Raw genomic sequence first — 20,644 nt, forward strand, 5'->3', positions numbered from 1 at the left:
AGGAATATACCCTGAGCCTGTGTGAATTGAAACTTTCATCTGTAGACAGATCGAATAGCCACTACACAGCCAAAATCCTTAAACCCAAAAACTATGCATTAGGAGCTTTTCAGAAATTTGTAGCCATTTCGGACGTATGAACTTGCAAACAAATTAGGGATTTGTATCATTGATCACAAGTGTTGCGGAGGAGGTATGGAGAAATGGACCGGACCGACATAGTTCATTTTTGGAGTAGATCTTATTTTGGGAGTCATTCCTTTTAAAAGATATAGCGCCCAACAGTCATTTCAGTTCGCCACAGTATAATTTTCAACTTTTGACTCTTATGTCAGGAACTATGGACTTACCCACGAGAAACTTAATACCGCTCTAAACTGCACTTAAACAACTATTTTGAAGGTTTGTGAGGGAGGTACCATGGCCCATTTTCGAGCAAAAACTAAGTTTGGAAAAAATATTACTAAATCCAAAGTTTGGACCAAATCTGTTGCTCCGTTCAAGAAAACTCGCGCATACCACTTTAGCTAAAATTCTTGAAATTTGGGGGGAAAATACCAGAAGAAGTAGACCGAAAAGCACCATCTTCGAATTTTGTATATATAAGGCTTGCTGAAATATTGCGATAAACAAAGTTTGGACCAACGCAGTATCCGGTTCGAAAGTTGTCGTGTGCACTAGCCACTACACATGATTACCTTAGGTGTTCTTTACAGCTTTCGGGCCATTTCCCCTGGAAGTATAGACTTGCCTCTGAAAAACTTGTACGGTAGTAATAGGAGCCCCGAGAACACTTGTTGCAAAAAAGCAAAGCGTTTCCAGAGAGTTTATTTTATATTTACTTATAACTAATTACACTGTGATACAAAAGCGGACAAAATGTTTTTGCAGGATTTCTGATGCACAAATTCGGTTTTGTGGGAGTCCATAGAAGACGAAAATACCTTTGGTTTCTTTGGGTCACTTCGGTTTTTCATTTTATAACGGTAAATGTAGTGAAAAATGGGCTTTCTTGGATTTTAAATTTTAAAAGGACATTACTTCTTTTTTCTACAACCGATTTGCACACACTGTTTTTCATTATAAAGGGGAGAGTATTGCCTTTTGAACAAGCCACAGATTTTTAAAATCGGTTAACAAATGGCTAAGTAATAGTGGTTTAAGTGTGACAAAAACGCATTAAAAAACAGTAAAATGTTTTTACATGTGCTCTAGGCTACGTAAACGACACCTAACAGTACAATTATTTACTGTTAGCAAGAAGTAAATTTTGTTGGCTTTCCAAAATGGGAAAAACTAACGAAATCGGTTGAAAAATGAATGCGTTATGGCATTTTTTGTGTTTCAACTTTTTGGTTTTTTTCATATTTACCTTTATAAAAGATGGGTATCTTAGCATGTATGATTCTAGTTGTGATTATCCTGCTTAACAATTACGCACAAGGTATCAATGTTTTATAAAGGAATATATGAAACAAACCGAAAAGTTGAAAACAAAAAATTTTATAACGCATTCATTTTTCAACGGATTTTGTAGGTTTTTCCCATTTTGGAAAGCCAACTAAATTTCCTACATGCTAACTGTAAATAATTGTACTGTTAGGTGTCATTTACGCAGCCTGGAGCACAAGGAAAACATTTTACTGTTTTTTAATGCGTTTTTGTCACACTTAAACCACTATTAATTAGCCATTTGTTAACCAATTTTAAAAATCTATGGCTTGTTCGAAAGGCATTACTCTCCCCTTTATAATGAAAAACAGTGTGTGCAAATCGGTTGTGGAATAAAGAAGTAATGTCCGTTTAAAGTTGAAAATTCAAGAAAGCCCATTATTCACTACATTTACCGTTATAAAATGAAAAATCGAAGTGACCCAAGGAAACCAAAGGTATTTTCGTCTTCTGTGGACTCCCACAAAACCGAATTTATGCATTAGAACCCCTGCATATTTTCACTGTAGCACAGTGTTATTAGCATAAAGGAAGTGAAGCCATGACCATTGAAGTCTTAAGCTTACACAGCTTATCCATAGAGGTCTTAAAATGCACTTCGCTGAAAATTTTTGAAATACTCTGCGGAAGTTTGCCGAACGAGTAGATAGATCAAAATATCACGAAGGCCAAATTATGGACCGAATTGGTTGATCTGTTTGAGAATTATCATGCTCCCCAGGCGGCTACCCAGACGAACGGACATAGCTAAGTCGACTCCAAGTTTTCTGAAACAGATTTCTTCCAAACACCTTTTGGCCCTAAATCCACATCCGATGAGGCACATTTTGTCTAAAGGCTGAGAGTATAAAAAATGTAGATTGGGAAAAATTGTGTTTATGGATTTTTGCTAAAAGAATGTATACATGTATAGACCTTGGATTGGGCGACATAATTTCATTTTAAACGAAGTTAAGACTGGATTCCAGAGATTTCCTTGTTCCTGATAAATTTATGAGAAGATCCAGAATTTCTATGAGTGACGCCAAAATTAGTCTATTGACAGATGTACGATTTGGCGGCAGAATTTGTCATTTACATAACCGCTATTATTTGCTAGAATTTCTTGAATTTCTCGGCCTTCAGAAATTCTTTGCGATATGTAGACATCGGAATTTTGCATATTTTTGAAAATTGTAATGTTGAGATATCTGAAATTTAAATGTTATGATATTTCTAAGGTTTTCCATTGTATTCGCTTTCTTTTGGCCTTACCGAAGTGATATCACTGAATTTCATAACATTCACTGTAGTTGTGAATTATTTGATAAATGATCCGCCGAAAAATATATGGGATTATTAATATATTCATTGTTTTGACCATATATTAGCTGTGACATATTGTCAAAAAAGTTCTAAAAGATAAAATTGGCCAAGAAGTCTTGCGCCATATGAACTGAAAAATAGTATTGACAATTATTTCATCAGTAGAATAAGTCTAAAATAAGGTTTGCATCTTTGCTAAATATGACATTTTCGCTAACATGAACTTTCAAAATTTTGCTCAGGTGGGCCCCCCCGCCCGAAATGAAATCCTGGCTACGTCCCTGGCATGGCGACAGCTAAATATCCCCAGCCTATGACTATTCAAATAACAATAACTGGCGCCAACATTTTTTAAAATGTTTGACATTAAAAATGTTCGGGCTTTTGAAGGATTTTAGCACATTATTGAAAGAGGTAATATCCAATTGGAATGATTTTCAGTGGTTAGAAAACATCGTAAACATATTCTATTCCTCCTAGGAATACGCCTTGAAATGGCGGAGAGGCTTAGTACGATGAGGGGTATCAAAAGTTCGGTCAATCTGAACTTAAGTTTTTATTGAAATATAAATGTTCTACGGCAGCAGGCATTCGAACAAATTTGGCTTCGAAACGAGAATCAGCCTAGTATAACAGTTGCCAAAAACCATGGTTGAGTTTTGTGTTGTTAGATCGGGCTTAGATCTTGTGGCCTCGTCTAAACTAGGATTTCGGAGTCAGAGTCTACGAGTCGAAGTCGATCAATTTTGCTCTGAGTCTGAGTCGAAAAAAATATCTCGACTCCGACTCCGGGCATATTTTTTCTACGTTATAGAAATATAACATAAAATTCAGCACACCAATATTTTTTTCAAAAATCATTATTTATTTTAAAATAATGTTATACGAAAACCTACAAACGGTATATTAAACTAAGTTAGAGGACAATTCACAGGATATTTAGTATCCTCTGAAGTCTACTTCATTCATCCCTGTTTTGTTGATCCGATTGACACTTTAAATTGTTGCAAACAAAAGGTCCACCGGACTTTTGATATTGTTTGTATGAAAAGTCATCCTTGTATTTTATTAAAGACATTCTGGTCTCTATGCGAAATCGTACTGAATACCATGTGTTACAAAAAGGAAGTCAAGGAATATTTGGGGTGGAAAATTCTCTTTCGGAATGAAAACCCCTATTGACAATATTAAGAAGCCCAAAGGATTACATAGCTGAAATATCTGAGTTAGGTCGTGATGAATTTTTTGATTGACCCCCAACATTGATTGACAAAATAGCTTTATATCTCTGTTTGGAGATATTGTCTCATAATTTTGAGATGACATGTTTTCAGTTAAATAGTCTAATAATATGTCCATCTAGCTCAGTTCCTTCCATGTCCTTTTTGTTCATGAACTGAGAAAATAACACAAGATTAAATTCTATACAAAAACTAGTAGACCCGGTTGCTGGGCCGTTTTTTTTTTTTTGAGGGGGGAGGGGCTGGTATTCCGTGTAAACATTAATAACCGATCTACATACATATGTATTTATCTATCTACGCCTTTTTCAGATGCTGTTTAAGTTGCATTTGCAATTAGAAACATTTTAATTGTAATTCGAATTATTCCATTTGTAATTGGAATTATTCCATAATTTAATTACATTTGTTACTTCGAAATATTCTTGATCAACGTAAAAATAAGTCAATATAGCAATATCCTTCAGCTAAAATCAAGATACAGCTCACAATATTTAACATGGAACTTTGCACTTTGGTACAAAACCAGATTTTCGGCATTTTTAAGGTATCAGCCGCATTATCCTGCCGAAGTAGCTTAAATTGGTGTTTAATGGGAAGGGTACCTCCCGGCACCCAAAAGAGTACCCCCCAGTTTTAGACATTTTCAAGGGTTTTAGCTAAATGAATCAACCGAATTGGATATAATTCGGTACTAAGCCTCCCTTGGAAGCATAACATATTTATGCCCAGAATTATTAGTTTAGTTCCGCGTTTTGATATAGCTACCGTAGAACAGTATCTCCCGATTATAGATATTTTGGTGGTTTTAATTTCATTATTCTTCCGAAATGGCTACTATTTGCTTTTAGCCATCTAATTTTACAAAACCTTCCAGGTTTTATATATAGCTTCCAAAGAACGGACTGAAGTTCGGCCCAGTTGAACTTAACGCCGTTTTTACATGTTGTTAACAATGTACTGTTTCATTGAACACGTTTTTATTTTATTATCCTAAATATGAAAATTTCAGTAATTCTAAAAAAATTAAATGCAACTTGGAATTGTCGAGACCGCGATATTTTACTTCCGCGATGTCTTTTCAGTGTCAATACAGTAATAACCATAGTATTGTAAACAATTTTTAAACACCACGTTCAAAAATATCTTTGATTTTATGTTTACAAAAAGTACCAGTACAAAAAGTAGCTAAACACCTATTCTCAGATATAAAAACACCACATACAAAATTTCATTAAATTCGGTCCAGCAGTTTCAGAGGAGTTTAATTTCGAACATGAAAGCAGACTTGAAGAATTTTGTATATACATTTTATGTAGGATCGGGTAAAAGTAATAAAGGACATCAAAGTTCAAAATGTCTGCGCTGAATTTTAGTTTAAGGGGTGATCCCCACAATTTCTGAAAAAAAGGATAAATATCATTGAATATATGGTCAAATTTTGAAGTCAATCGGAACAATATTGCCCTAGATATGAGGGTGTTTTTCTCGAAATGACATTTACAAATCGGCCACAAAAATACGAGGGCGGTTCGGAAACTTCTTAGCCTATCAATGAAAGAGAATAGTTAGTTTTTCAAAAATATTTTTATTTTTCAATATAATCTCCTAAAACTTCAATACACCTAGTCCAACGCTTTTCTAGCAATTCTATCCCTTGATTAAAATAGTTTTCCTCAAGGTCTTCAAAATAGTGGTTTACAACTGTAATTGCATCTTCATTTGAGGTAAAACGCTTGCCAGCAAGGAATTTTTTTATATTTGGGAACAAGTAAAAGTCACTGGGAGCTAAATCAGGAGAATAAGGTGGGTGGTCAAGCAACTCGTACTTTAATTCGTTGATTTTAGCCATTGTTAAAACACTCTTGTGCGCTGGTGCGTTGTCTTGATGAAAAATTATTTTTTTGTGTTGTAAGCCAGGACGTTTTTCTCGAATTTGTACATTTAATTGATCCAAAAGGTTGCAATAGTACTCTGAATTTATTGTTTTACCCTTTTGCAGATAGTCAATCAATAAAATACCTTTGAAGTCCCAAAAAACCGTTGCCATAACCTTATCAGCCGATTGAATTGTTTTTGCCTTCTTTGGGGCACTTCCTCCAGCTTCAGTCCATTGTTTGGATTGTTCTTTTGTCTCTGGAGTATAGTGGTGGATACATGTCTCATCAACAGTTATGAAACGACGCTTAAAATCCATTTTATTTCGCTTAAAACGATCCAAACAAGCTTGAGAAATGTTCATTCTTATGCGTTTTTGATCGACTGTTAACAAATGCAGAAAGCTTTTTCATCTGTAGTTCTTCATGCAAAATTAAATGGACTCGATCATTTGAGATGCCCATGATATTAGCAATTTCACGCACTTTTATTCGTCGATCATTTAATACCATATCATGCACTTTGGCTACAATTTCTGTTGTTGTTGCTGTTTTTGGACCTCCACTACGTGGTTCATCTTCAATGCTTGTACGACCACGTTTAAATTCAGCAACCCAGTTTGTTGCATATGAAGGAGCACTTTCACCTAACACATTCACCATATCATTATGAATTTCTTGTCCCGATAAACCTTTTTTATGTAAATATTTAATGACAGCACGCATTTCTAATTTTTCCATTGTAAAAAAATTGCGGATGCGTCTTTTTTGAACACCTGTTTCTATATGAAGGAGTTGCCAGATCGAAACAAAATTTAACATGTGTTCATAACAGAGATGGAAGTTTCCAAAACACTTAACTTTTTTCTGTTTATACCGCGCTTTTTGTGCTAGACTAAGAAGTTTCCGGACTGCCCTCGTATATGCCAATCGGTTCATTAGTTTTCGTGCCAGATTTAGCACCGCATGAAAATGGCTTTTATTAGGCTTTACAACTGGGGGTCTCCTTTTAAGGTAAGCATATTGGCTTACATCCAGTTTAAAACTTGGGTATGAATTGCTTATAATTTTTATCGCATTTAGAACTTATGATTGGTATTACCCCTTCATTTTCATATTTCCATATTCCGTCCAGAATATAATCGTGCAAAAAACCGTAAAACCGGCAAAAACTTTCTTCCTTTTTTCAATATAGATACGAATTTTACTTAATATTTATTTTCTGTAGCTGAGTATTATATTCAAACGAATGCCATTTCTAAAGAATATGTAAGGAAAAACCAACAGAATAGCCTATACAGGCCAAAATATAGTAAAAAGTTAAAAATTTGTGCACATTTTATTAATTTTAGTGTTACAGGAATTCACTCTCGGACTCGACCCGGTGTCGGAGTCGTGAAAAAAAAACTCGTCTGGAGTCGGAGTCGTTCCAAAAATACCTCGACTCCGAAACCCTGGTCTAAACATGGCTAAATATTGACTTTTTACAGCAAATGGAGGCAATATCTTTGAAACCAATTCGAATCTTGTTTAAACCTCTGAAAGAAACTTGTAGATAAGAGCATGATGAAAATATTTAATATTTAGAGCGCTTTTTAAATAAATCGCCATTCAAGTTCGCATTTTTAGGGGTTTTTTAGGTTTTCACAATTTTGGTTGGAAACCGCAAGTTCTATCGAAATAGAACGAAAGAAAATGTTGTAGCTATGAAAATTTTCTACAAGACTGATCTTTATGAGAACTTCGTAGGTTTTACCGTTATTGAGATATAGAAGTTCAAATCGGGACAATGCATTGACTGTATCGCACATCGAACATTACTGTTTTAAAATCCGCAAATACTTCCCAGGTGTAAGCGGTTTTCACTTAAGGTTAGTTAAGGCGCACCATGTATGACATTGTTTTATAAGGTAGCGATACAGTCAATACATTGTCCCAATTTGAACTGGTATATCTCAATAACGGTAAAACCTACGAAATTATCATAAAGGTCCATCTTGTAGAGAATTTTCATAGCTACAAAATATTCTTTAGTTTCTTTTTGATAGAACTTGCGGTTTCCAAACAAAATCGTGATAATCGAAAAAACCTCTAAAATTGACAACTTGAATCGCGCTCCGGCGATTTTTGTTTTTTGATTTTTCTCATCTATGAATATTGTAGTTTCAGAATCCGCAAAAACTTCTCAGGTATAAGCACCTTCCATTTAAAGTTGCTTCAAGAGCACCATGTATTCCACACCATATCTCAAACCTGTTACATTATTCGCTGAAATGTTATTTACAAGTTTTCAGAACATTCCATTCTTGTAAAATTCCTTTATCAAGCTGTTTCTTGCACATTTTGCAAAGATAATTTGATAAACACATCAACAATGCATTGAAATCACAAAAATGAAAAAAAAAACAGGCAGTGTGAACATTGTTCGAAATATATTTTGTAGAAAGTATAATATGAAGTACCGACTAAACAACATGAAATACGTATTTTAGAGTTTCAGAATGTTCTGATGAAATGCTGAGCACATTTTTGCTATAGGTTACTTGGTTCGACTTCCAATAGTTTAACTGCTACTGACCAGAGTTCCAGAAATTATGTAAACATTAATATATTTTATCGATTTTCATCTGGCAGATGCAGTTTTTCCTTGTTAATCTTATCGACATTTAAGTTCTACTACTTTAGGGCTATAATACTGCTGAAGACCACAAAGCAAAATTCTTATTAATTTGTGAGATAAACCCTCGAACAAAGGGAAAAAAATGTCGTTTTATCCCAGTTTAGATGAGGCTGTAAATCGAAACCGATCTAACAACGCAAAATTCAACTAGTGTTTTTGTAGTCTTCTTTCAGAAAATATCCATTATAAGTAGCTTGCATTTTCAGTGTTGCACAGTGTAAGCCTACTAAATTAAATAATACATGTTTACTGTTAAGTTTTTATTTCAAAACTTTTCTGAATACTCCATCTTCAATCATAAATTTGTGTTATTAATTTTCTTCTTCAACTTCAGGATTTTGTGCATCATCAACAATTTGCTCCTGATTATCTTCCACATCTTGATCTTCTGGCGCAACACCTTCTTCAGCTTCCTCTTCATCACCAACATTCTCAGCATGATCAGAAGAACCCTGAGGATAACAACCTGCCAAAGGTTCCGCAGGTATTTTTGCAATATTTTCTTCATAGTAAAGTTGCATATCAGGCCGATACCAAATACTATTGACCCATTCAATTTTATAGTCATATTTGGCACAGGTGCAAAATTTACGTGAACGATGGCAGACAGGACATTTGGCCTGTACCGATTTACCGTGGATAAATTTACGTACCGATTTCCGTTTGCAGCAATGCGGACACGAATGAGGCTTTTTAGGTGGCTCTTGTTGTTGCTGCTGCTGTCCTGAGCATGGTGGTGGTTTGGCATAAATCAAATGACCACGATTCTTAGTACAGAAGCAACAATTACATTCTCCACTAACCGGCCGGGCCTTACGTGATTGCATGCGGTCAAAGAACTTTTTATAGATGACCTTTATTTTGGCCTCCACGCCACGTTGTTCATCACAACTCAAACCATCAAATTGGGCATAAGATTCAGCAGTTTTCTTCGCAGCATGAACATAAAGGCATTCTTCGGAGAATGCGGGGTTTTCGGTTGAATTTTTGTTTTCTTCCTCGTGGGGTCTGTAATAGAATGCTTTAAAGCCTCGCTTGATTATCGTATATGCCAAGTGTGCCTCCACACGATTCATCAGACACTTGCGTCCCAATTCATGAAATATATTTTCTTTGCGTAAACGTTTCGTTGGCTTGGCATCGAGGCAATAACAAACCAAATCATAATGCAGAAATGCGTATGTTATAATATCCACCGATGTTTTGGCCTTGCATTCGTGTATGCCACACAGGATCATTATTTGAGCCAAACTATGCGAAAGGTCAAGAAGATTTTCCAAAAACATTGACGACACATTCAAATCATCGCGAACGCATTCGCAATCAATATTCTGATCGATAAAACCCAATTGAGCGGCGTGACGTTGACATTCACGATGTTTACAGTTGGTGCGACAATTGAAATTCGCTAAGGATTGCATTGCGCTTGAATTTTTGTTTTAATTTTTTGTAATTACTTAAAATTTTGTTTATTTTTTTATGAAATTAATTAGTTTCTTAACTTTTTTAAATAACTTGTCATGTGGGTTGTCACTTGATATAAAGGTAGAAGCAAATTTATATAAGGTAGATGTATGAATTACAACAACAGGAAATACGATGGAATGGGAAAAGCGTCAAAACAACACCTAAAGGTGACGCACTGTATTATAGCTGCCATGACACAAAGCATTAGTTTGGTTGCGGATTTTGTAGTTGGCCGGAGGTTAAAACAGCTGGTCTCCAGCTTCATCCCAGTGAATGAAAGGCTTGCTGCAATTCAAATAATCAGATCATCAATATTCAGGAGTCGGAGTGGGCAAAAAACTTCTGTGAAAAAAGACAAGGCTTTATTCTTATACGAAAGCATGATAATGAAAGTGGGTAACTCAACCTTTACAACAATGCAAAGTAGGTTGTCATAGGTGGTAAAACAACGGTGATATCACAATAGCAGCTAATCCAACCCACGTTTTCATCTTGGGGATTTCAATTGTAATGACGAATATCACAGCTTTCACCAGGCCTTCCAAAAGCAAAGTCTGACTATGAAAGTACAGAACCTCACCTTTAAGGCCTCGTCACATAAGAGGATTTCTGGCTTAATTCATTAAGTTGCATGTTCTTCCGACTTTATGTCAAAAGTCAAAGCATACGAAAATCGTGTTTCATCACACATTCAGCCGCGTAGAGATGCGGCAATATTCCATAATGCATCACATTTTCCCTTTTTTGTAATCACGGGATTTTTGGGGCCTGATGGGAGTCCCAGAGAGGAAGAAGGCTATTGATTTTGGTGATGGTCGGATAATATTCAGGGATGGAAATGGGCAAAAATCGAATGTGGAGAAATTTCCAACGTTTTGTTCTTATGCAAGTATCTCCGCTTCTAGTAGATGTCCATTAAGATAAATTAGTATTTAATTAGCGAAGGCACAAATCACTCTAGCGAAGACACAAATCACTATAGCGGAGACAAAAAGCGCTCTGTTAACGCTTTTGCTAACAGCGCGTTAGCAGAGCACTGTTAATGTTAACAGAGCTATTCAGAATTATCCCTAAAGGATCTGTGGTCAAAATAATTATCCTTATTGCAGGGTTTATCCCAAAAACAGTAAATATCGCGACATCGGGCACAATTTTTTAAAGATTTTATTAGCTCAGGCGATAGCTGTCTCGATAAGCTTTCCAATGGTACCCATGTTTTCCTGGCAGAATTTTCCTTAATGGATCTGTGGTCCAAATAATTACCCTTATTGCTGGGTTTATACCAAAAAAAGTAAATATCGCGAAATCGGGCAATATTTTTTAAATATTTAATGTGTCGATAAGCATTCCAATGGCAACAACCTAAAAAAGATATTTTATTACAAAGAAAACCATTTTTGAATAGCTCTGTTAACATTAACAGTACTCTGCTAACGCGCTGTTAGCAAAAGCGTTAACAGAGCGCTTTGTCTCTCCGCTAGAGTGATTTGTGTCTTCGCCAGAGTGATTTGTGTCTTCGCTAATTATCTTAATGGACATTTCTAGGGATATTCCAAAGCAAAACCTGTCAATGGATGAAGAAAATTTCAGGTAGTCAAACAATGGAGATATAGCTCTGACAAAAGTCGATAATATATCCCATTTTTCTATTTTTAGTAGTCACGCTACACGTCGCAATTTTGATCGGATCTTCACGAAATTTTGGGGACTGATGGGGGTCCCAGAGAGGAAGAAGGCAGTCGACTTTTGTGTTGGTTGAGTAATAATAGGTGCCAGAATTAACAAATGACTTACATATGTGGAGGAAAATTCAACGTTTTATTCTTATGCTAATATATCCGCTTCTAATAGACTATTCCAACAGCAAAGCCCGTCAATGGAAGCAGAAAATATCACGCTTACAAGGTGTAAAATAGGATGCCGTACATCAAACCACTCCATTTTTTGATTTGAATTTTACTGACGAATATTCCAGTTTTGGTTGATGCACTTCTGCTTCTGTTGGACATATTCCGATATGTCTGATGATCCGCTTAACCAACGGCGAAACCGGTCACATAATGGAGGTTGTGTGGGTTCGAATCTTCGGATTTCCCTTTTCACTGGCAAACATCATCGGCCATTAAGCTCGACTCCAACGAGAAATTAATTAAAATTAATATTAAAATGATATTCGCCCTAATAGGCAAAATTTTCAAACAAACTTGACTGATACTTTTTTACTTGTTTTCCTGAAAATAAAGGAAAAGTTGTGAATTTTCATAAGTCCAAATTTACATTAGGTAATTTTACTTGCGGCAAGTCCCTGTTTGTAGGAGAGACACGTAAAGGGAATGGAAATGGAAAAAATTGCTCGTACCGACAATTTTTAGACAATTCCTTTTATATTTTTCGTATTTGACATTATTTTCATTGTTTTGGAAACAAAACTTTTCGGAAGAGAATTGCCTTTTATAAACGCAAGAGGAAAGTATTAAAAGGAACGAGAAAAATTGCCGCAAGTAAACCCGCCTAATGTAAACCGGGACTACGTTTGCCTCCAACCGTTTACAAGCTATGATAAATTTATAACTTTTTCCGAAAGGAGTGATTCATAATTGGTCATAGTCCTTAACTAAACTTTTGCCGAGCTTTTTCAGAGATATTTTGTGACCCTGTTTTCTTTGCAAAGCGCAAATATGGGTTTACTAGTCTCAAAAAGTTCTACGAGTAGGATTCGGAATCTATAAGTCATAGTCTGCATCGCCCGACTCCTGATACAATTTGTTCCTTATTTTCCTAATGTAATTATCTGAATTTTTAGTTGGTTTACACGGACTCTGTCACTTCTTGCAAAATAGTGAAGTTTTTGTGTTTCCATGACATAAGAGAATATTATTTTCTTACAATAGCTGGATATACAACCTGTTTTGAAAAAAGGAGCAGTAGACAATTTTTGATTGGAAATATACGACACAAGCATAGTCTGAACTCGCGGATTCGAGTTATACTTCTTTTTGGAGGTATTTATTTTAAATTAATTCTCTTTCGCTTTGAGCTGTTATGACCTAAGAGGTACATTGAAAAATACGACTCAGGTGCGAACGCAAGCAGGCGGAGCAACGATGGTAACTGAGCGGCATGGGCAGGATGATCTTTAGAAGGGAGTCACGGTGACAATAAATCAGCAGATTTTCCTTATTAATACTCGATTTTGGAAGGCTGCAAACTGGCAGTTATTCCTCTCAATTATATACCATGTGAGATAGTGACTTCAGTAAGGGATCCTCCTTCGATGGAGCTGGGTCGAATACTGAAGTTAGTTAAGAAGCAGAACGTCGGACTGCAGATAAGAAAGTGGAGAATTTTGAACTGCTTTCAAGCGATTATGCTTCCGAATGCCTCCAAACAACAAAAGGTAGGAAGCAGCAAAAGCTTAGCTTTGTGTAAATATTACAAAACTGTCGCTGCTGAACTACAAAAAATACTCTCGACCTTTGACATTGACATCGCCGAATTTCTACAAAAATAAGGTGAGCGGACTAAGCGGCAAAACCTATACTGTGATGGCTACGAGCGAGTAGTTGGCTGCTGAGCGGTGAGATTGATGCGAGCTGGGAGATGCTTACGAGTGAGTAGATGGATACGAACGGTAGGCTGCCACGATGGAAGTGAGTCAGCAGCTATGAGCGCTGAGCTGTAAGATGACTACGAGCGATTAGCTGGCTGGTAGCGTTGCTGAGTGATGAACTTGATGCGAGCGGTGAGCTGCTTACGAGCGAGTAGCTGGGTACGTATGATAAGCTGCCACGTGCTTGCTGGCTATGAGCGCTGAGTTGCCGATTGCTGCTCGGTGAACTGGTTACGAGTGAGTAGCGGTGCTGAGTGGTGAACTGGTTACGAGCGAGTGGCGGGCTACGGGCGTTGACTTGTGAGCGAGTAGCTGACCACAAGCGCTGATGATGCTGGGCGGCGAACTTGTTGCGGGCGAGTAGCGGGCTACCGGCTTTGACTGGTGAGCGAGTAGCTGGCCACAAGCGTTGACGGTGCTGAGCGGTGAATTGGTTACGAGTGAGTAGCGGTGCTGAGTGCTGAACTGGTTACGAGTGAGTGGCGGGCTACGGGCTTTGACTGGTGAGCGAGTAGCTGGCCACAAGCGGTGATGATGCTGGTCGGCAAACTGGTTGCGTGCGAGTAGCGGGCTACCGGTTTTGACTGGTGAGCGAGTAGTTGGCCGCAAGCGTTGACGGTGAATTGGGCGACCAGCGGGCTAAGAGCGTTGACTGGTGAGTGAGTAACTGGCCGCAAGCGTTGACGGTGAATTGGTTACGGGCGAGCAGCGGGCTGCCGAAATTGATTTGGGTGAGCTGGCAAAGGGCGGGTAGCTGGCTATAAATTGCTGGCTACAATTATAGAGCTGGCAGAGAGCGGGGGAGCTGGCAAAGAGCGGATGAGCTGGCAAAGAGCGGGTGAGGTGGCTACATTATAGAGCTAGCAAAGAGCGGGTAGCTACCCAGCAAAATGTTCGATGCCAAAGATGCCATTCAATCATGGGTGAAAGAGATCTGGCATATCATCTTTTTAGCTCCTTCATCGATGAATTATAATGAGCGTGGACCCCAAAAGATCCCAGCAAAATTTGAAGGAAGGGGTTCCATGCGATGACGTGATTTCATGGCATCCTTTGCTTCAAACGAAGTCGTGAAAGATCCGATCTTTTCATTAGCATTTGAAGAAATGCAAAGGAAGTCGTGAAAGATCCGATCTTTCCATTAGCATTTGAACCAATGCAAAGGAAGTCGTTAAAAATCCGATCTTTTCATCAGCATTTGAACCCATTACATCGATCCAATAGAGATGAATTTTGTGTTTTTATCTATATTTACAATAGGCTTGATGTTGTCGGAGACTCGAAAACACAACCAACGTTTTTAAAACTCTCGTCGTAAAGATAATGTCATTGCAAAGGGTTGGTTAAAATGACATACCAAAGCATTGGTGGAAATGACATGCCAAAGCATTGGGAAAATGACATGTCAAAGCATTGGTGTATGAGTTCAAATGCTGATGAAACGATCAGATCTTTCACGACTTCCTTCGAACCAATGCATAAGATGCAATGAAATCACGTCATCGAATAGAACCCTTTCCCTCAAATTTTGCTGGTTAGCTATAAATAACTGGCTACAGTTATAGAGCTGGCAAAGAGCGGGTAGCTAACTATAAATAGTGGGATACAGTTTTAGTGCGGTCAAAGAGCGGGTAGCTAGCTATTAGTAGCTGTCTACAGTTATAGAGCTGGCAAAAAGCGGGTAGCAAGCTATAAATAGCTAGCTATAGTTATATCGCTGGCAAAGAGCGCTGCCGAGTACTGTTGATCATTAAAAAGTTACTAAAATTGCGAACAAGCCACACATTACTTCACTTGTTTCACGGTAGTTCTCAACCAATTCTGTGATGAAACATTGAACATCTTATCCATCTGCGTTAACATGGCGAATGAGAATTACCTGTTATGCGAGTTGACAAGAAATGCACTGAAGTAACATTCCCCATAGCGACGGTCCTCGAATATAGGTAAGAAATCAAAATGTGTTGCTAGCAGAAGTGATGTGTGGCGTGTGTGTGTCTGTAAATTTTGTCCTGGTACCGTGGGTAAAACGTGTATTAGGATGGGTTGTGTTAATGGATGGATTTAAGTGAAGTGGGAAAATAAAACATTAAGTAATTTCGGTTGGTTTTAAAGGGAACTATTTAAAAAAAGAAAACGGGCGTATATTTAGGTGGATTATATATAACGGTCACGTTATACATTGCAGACCAATTCAATCTCTTACTGAGTTTCTGACTTTATTCTTAGGCGACACAAACATTTTCAGTTGCTTTCAACAGCAGAGTTGCCATTTATTTATTTTTTTTTAACACTTCAGTACAGATTAGCCTATCCAATATTTTAAATTTAAATCCTTGACACGTTTTCAAGATTAAACATTAAATATTTCCATTAAGTATTCTTCATTCAGTAATTACTTCAATTTATCTTGATAATCTCTCTAGAGAGACTTTTTGGTTTACAAATTATTTCAGTCAAGCACAAATACTTACTTTTGGGCACAAACGGAATTTGTAAAGTAACTACATACCTCTGTCTGTACCTTTACAGTATTAATAAATCTACCTTCTTTTTGGATACATAAATTATTTTGCTATGTAATATTAAAATGTCCTGCGACCGAGTCCTCCCACTTTATAAAATTAATGTTGTTGTTGGTAGGGCAAATGTATTGTGGCCTTTGGCCAAATGTAGTTGTAAAAAAAATTAATATGTGGCATTCGTTATTCTAATGTTGAAATATGATCCTAATTATACCATTGTGTATTGCCTCGTGATGAAGAACATGCATACATTATGAAAATAATGATTTTGAAAATATGTACATATTTACATTGCAGACACTCATAAAATATAATGAATGACTAGAAGATGTTTTGGGAGTGATGATAATAATAAATATCCTTAAGGAAGTTTCTTCATCAGAGGTAAGTGTAAGGCAGGCATTAAGGGGCGATGTGCATAAATGTTCCCCAGAGGAATGTAGACTTCTTGGTACTGCTTGTGTATATTAATTAGATGGCTGGACGTGTAAAAATTTTAAAAATTAAGAAAAGCTATTTATAGAGCTCATTGGGGTATCTCAGTTGGCGTGGATAATAAAAATATGGGGGGTTATTATGAATGAAATTTCCCCGTGAGTTTTGTCTTTCCGCCGTTGCAACTTAAGGGGGAAAGTGAAAAAATTCACGGGGAATTGCCGTTCATGATAACCCCCATATATTTTTTACAGCTATACACCTTCAAGCAATGTTATAAAATAATGCTTGTAATTGTAACACTAAACTGATATTAAGCATTAAACGCGATAAAGATGAGAAAGGAAAGTGTAAGGTAAACATTTACCTATTGCAGTCGGAACTAATTTTCTGAAATATGTTCCTAGTTTTTAATGGGCGTTCCCTCTCTCAATAAATTAAACTTAAACATTATTTTATTCCTTCAGTGCTGTTTGTTCGACCTTTTGTATTTGTATTCAAATTAAACAAGTGGTTTTCGAGCTTGAGGTCATGTTTTTGTTTTTATTATTTCCAATATTTCGCAATTCCTTTAAATTGCATCTTCAGGGAAAATCTACAAAATATTTATTTAATATTAGTTTCATTTCATTTTGATTAACAAACACAAAAAGATTCAAAGAAACGAGAATCGCTTACATTTATAACTTATAAAACTAGTGTCAAGTTTACTTATAACTATGATAGACTTCACTATCGTCGTCGTCGAGTGTAAATCACAGAAAGAGAAATCGTGCAATAACTAATATAACTCAGTGCAATATTTACACTCGACGACGACGATAGTGAAGTCTATCATAGTTATAAGTAAACTTGACACTAGTTTTATAAGTTATAAATGTAAGCGATTCTCGTTTCTTTGAATCTTTTTGTGTTTTTTAATCAAAATGAAATGAAACTAATATTAAATAAATATTTTGTAGATTTTCCCTGAAGATGCAATTTAAAGGAATTGCGAAATCTTGGAAATAATAAAAACAAAAACATGACCTCAAGCTCGAAAACCACTTGTTTAATTTGAATACATTATTTTATTCTTTTACTTTTATAGTCCTCTATCCACCATTCCTATCCACCGTTCATTCCTCTTTCCATTTTTGACATCAGTGTATAACAAATTCTGCTATTATCTCCTCGTATCACCTGCTTAAGCTTTGCATTTTGACATTAGTTGGCGAAAATATTTCTATCAACTTTAATATTTTCAAAGATTGCGGTTTCAAAACATAGGCAATAAATATCCCATAACAATGATTACCTAAGGCATCTACCTACAAATTGCGCATTCCTCAACCCTTTTTACACTTATTATTGGAAATAAATACAAGGCTTATGAAATCATGGCACCCATGCCATGCTTAATAAGTGTTTTTTCAACTCTCGTAAAGGTTAAGTATGAAAGTTTTGCTCTTAGAGAGGAAATTTTAATTTTACCAGAAGTTAACCACTGAACTTTTGGTAAAATTTAAATTTCCTTTCTAAGAGCAAAACTTTCATACTTAACCTTAGGCTAAAAATAGAGTTTGAAAGGGGTACAACATAAACATAAAAAAACTTTAGCGAAATGCTAGATAGTCATTAAAATTTTTCTCAAAATCATCATATCTAGGGTTGGCAAAAATTTGTTAGAAATGCATGTGGTGGTATATAAAAATATTCTCTAAAATATATTCTAACAAACTTTACCGACAGCTATGTACGTCAACCTTATGGTGTTAGGGCAGAACTATGAGTAACATAGAGCTGCGGAACTTTGCCAACTGAGATATACCCTCAGGCTGTGTGGATTGAAATACTTTTTCCAAAAAAAAAAAAAAAAACAAGTAAAAAAGAGTTAAGTTCGGCCGGGCCGAACTTTTCATACCCTCCACCATAAAATATTCTGAACTAAAATGGAATAATTAGTTTTCATTCCTGTCCCCAACTTTTAGTGGGTACGTTAAAATGTCAGATAATGTACATAAAATGCTTCCTTCGGGAGGCCCTTTTTATGGTGCCTATATCTAACTATGTATGTTGACAATTTTTGGGGGGCTAGAAATTGGGAGGTACCCTGTTGACAGTTTTTGATGGGAGCCTTTAATGTCAAATAACTCCCAATTCGGTTAAAAATTGTAGGTAGAATCCTCAAAATACCGAAAATCGGTACATAACATGGGAACTTCAAATGTCATTAACAGCTAGTTCGGAGTTCGAAAATATGAACTTAAATGAACAATTTTTGCTGCAGAATTTTTGTTGGCTTTTAAATTTAAAATTACAGAAAGTTCGTCCAAAAATAGAGCTAAGGTACGGAAAATCGGAAGGTTTGTTTTGGGGCTATACCAAAACATGGACCTACGTTTGTTAAACATTTTAAGTAAAATCCTCAAAGTATCGAAAATCGGGAAGTATCGTTATATTGGGGCTATGTTGAAAATTGTTGATGCAGATGTGTGGTTACCACTACAACCTTCAAATGTCAAATTACAGTTAGTTCGGTTAAAAATTGTAGCTTAAATTGCCAAATTACTAAAAATTGGGAGGTACCGTTATATGGGAGCTATATCCGAACATGGACCTATGTTGACGGTTTAATATTGTAGCTAAAATCATCAAATTACTGAAAATCGGGAGGTATTTTTATATGGGGGCTTTATCAATACATCGACCTTTCTTGACAATTTTTGGTTGAGAGGTGTGGTGACCACTAAGAATTTCAAATGTCAAATGTTCAAATTACAGATGATTCGGTTAAAACTTGTAGGTAAAATTCTCAAAATACCGAAAATCGGAAGGTACCGTTATATGGGGCTATACCAAAACATGGACCTATGTTCATAATTTTTTCGAATATAAGTTTTTTGGTCAGTAAGAACCCTAAATATCAAATTATAGCTAATTCGGTCTAGAAATGTGACTTAAATCGTCAAAATACCTGAAATCGGGGGTACCGTTATATGAGGGCTATACCAAAACGTGGACCTATGTCCACAACTTTTGTTATGTAAGTTTATTGACACTTTAGAACCCTAATTGTCAAATTATAGCTAAATCGGTCTGAAAATGTAGCTAAAAACGCAAAATACCGTAAATCGGGGGGCACCGTTATATGGGGGCTATACCAAAACGTGGACCTATGTCCACAACTTTTGTTATATAAATTTATTGACACATAAGAACCCTAAATGTCAAATTATAGCTAAATCGGTCTGAAAATGTAGCTAAAAACGGCAAAATACCGTAAATCGGGGGGTACCGTTATATGGGGGCTATACCAAAACGTGGACCTATGTCCACAACTTTTGTTATATAAGTTTATTGACACTTAAGAACCCTAAATGTCAAATTATAGCTAAATCGGTCTGAAAATGTAGCTAAAAACGGCAAAATATCGTAAATCGGGGGGTACCGTTGTATGGGGGCTATACCAAAACGTGGACCGATATAGCCCATCATCGAACTTGACCTGCCTGCAAACAAAAGACGCACTTTCCCAAAATTTCAGCGTTCTATCTCCATTTTTGTGGATGCTAGAGTGATTACCACAGACGGACGTGCACAGATCGACTCAGAATTTTACCCTGATCAAGAATATATATACTTTGTAGGGTCGCAAATGAGTATTTCAATGCGTTACAAACGGAAAAACAAACTTAATATACCCTCCATACTATGGTGGAGGGTATAAAAAATAGCTTATGTATTTAGGGGGGGGGGGGAGGGTTTCAAAATGTTGGGCGTATGAACCGACAAAAGTATGGATAGGATTAAAACAAACAAAACATTGTTCCACAACATCCCATACGGGACAAGGGAGACTTCTCTCATATCAATGAGTGCACCCCGATTCATATTTAGCTCAATGATATGGGACCTACTGTTTATCGCCGAGTCCGAACGGCGTGTCTTAAGACACCAGTTATGGAGAAGTTTTTCAAGGCTGAAATACTCAGGAAATGTCGCCAACATTACTGAGGGGTATGGATAGGATTAAAACTCAAAAATTTGCGGGGATATAAATAGATATATAC

General features: G+C 36.5%; 2 protein-coding genes across 2 annotated transcripts in view; both read right to left on the reverse strand.

The window, feature by feature from the left end:
- Positions 1 to 20,644, reverse strand: part of LOC141401852 (IDLSRF-like peptide) — a 362,518-nt gene that overhangs the window by 187,006 nt on the left and 154,868 nt on the right. The gene's annotated exons all lie outside the window — the stretch shown is intronic.
- LOC141390627 (uncharacterized) lies at positions 8,801 to 10,068 on the reverse strand. Its single transcript, XM_073963573.1, has one exon. The coding sequence runs from the start codon at positions 9,974 to 9,976 to the stop codon at positions 8,867 to 8,869; it is 1,110 nt and encodes a 369-aa protein (XP_073819674.1). The 5' UTR covers positions 9,977 to 10,068; the 3' UTR covers positions 8,801 to 8,866.

This window comes from Musca autumnalis, unplaced genomic scaffold, assembly GCF_047663935.1.
Source record: "Musca autumnalis isolate F117 unplaced genomic scaffold, ASM4766393v1 scaffold_1, whole genome shotgun sequence".
NCBI lineage: Eukaryota > Metazoa > Arthropoda > Insecta > Diptera > Muscidae > Musca > Musca autumnalis.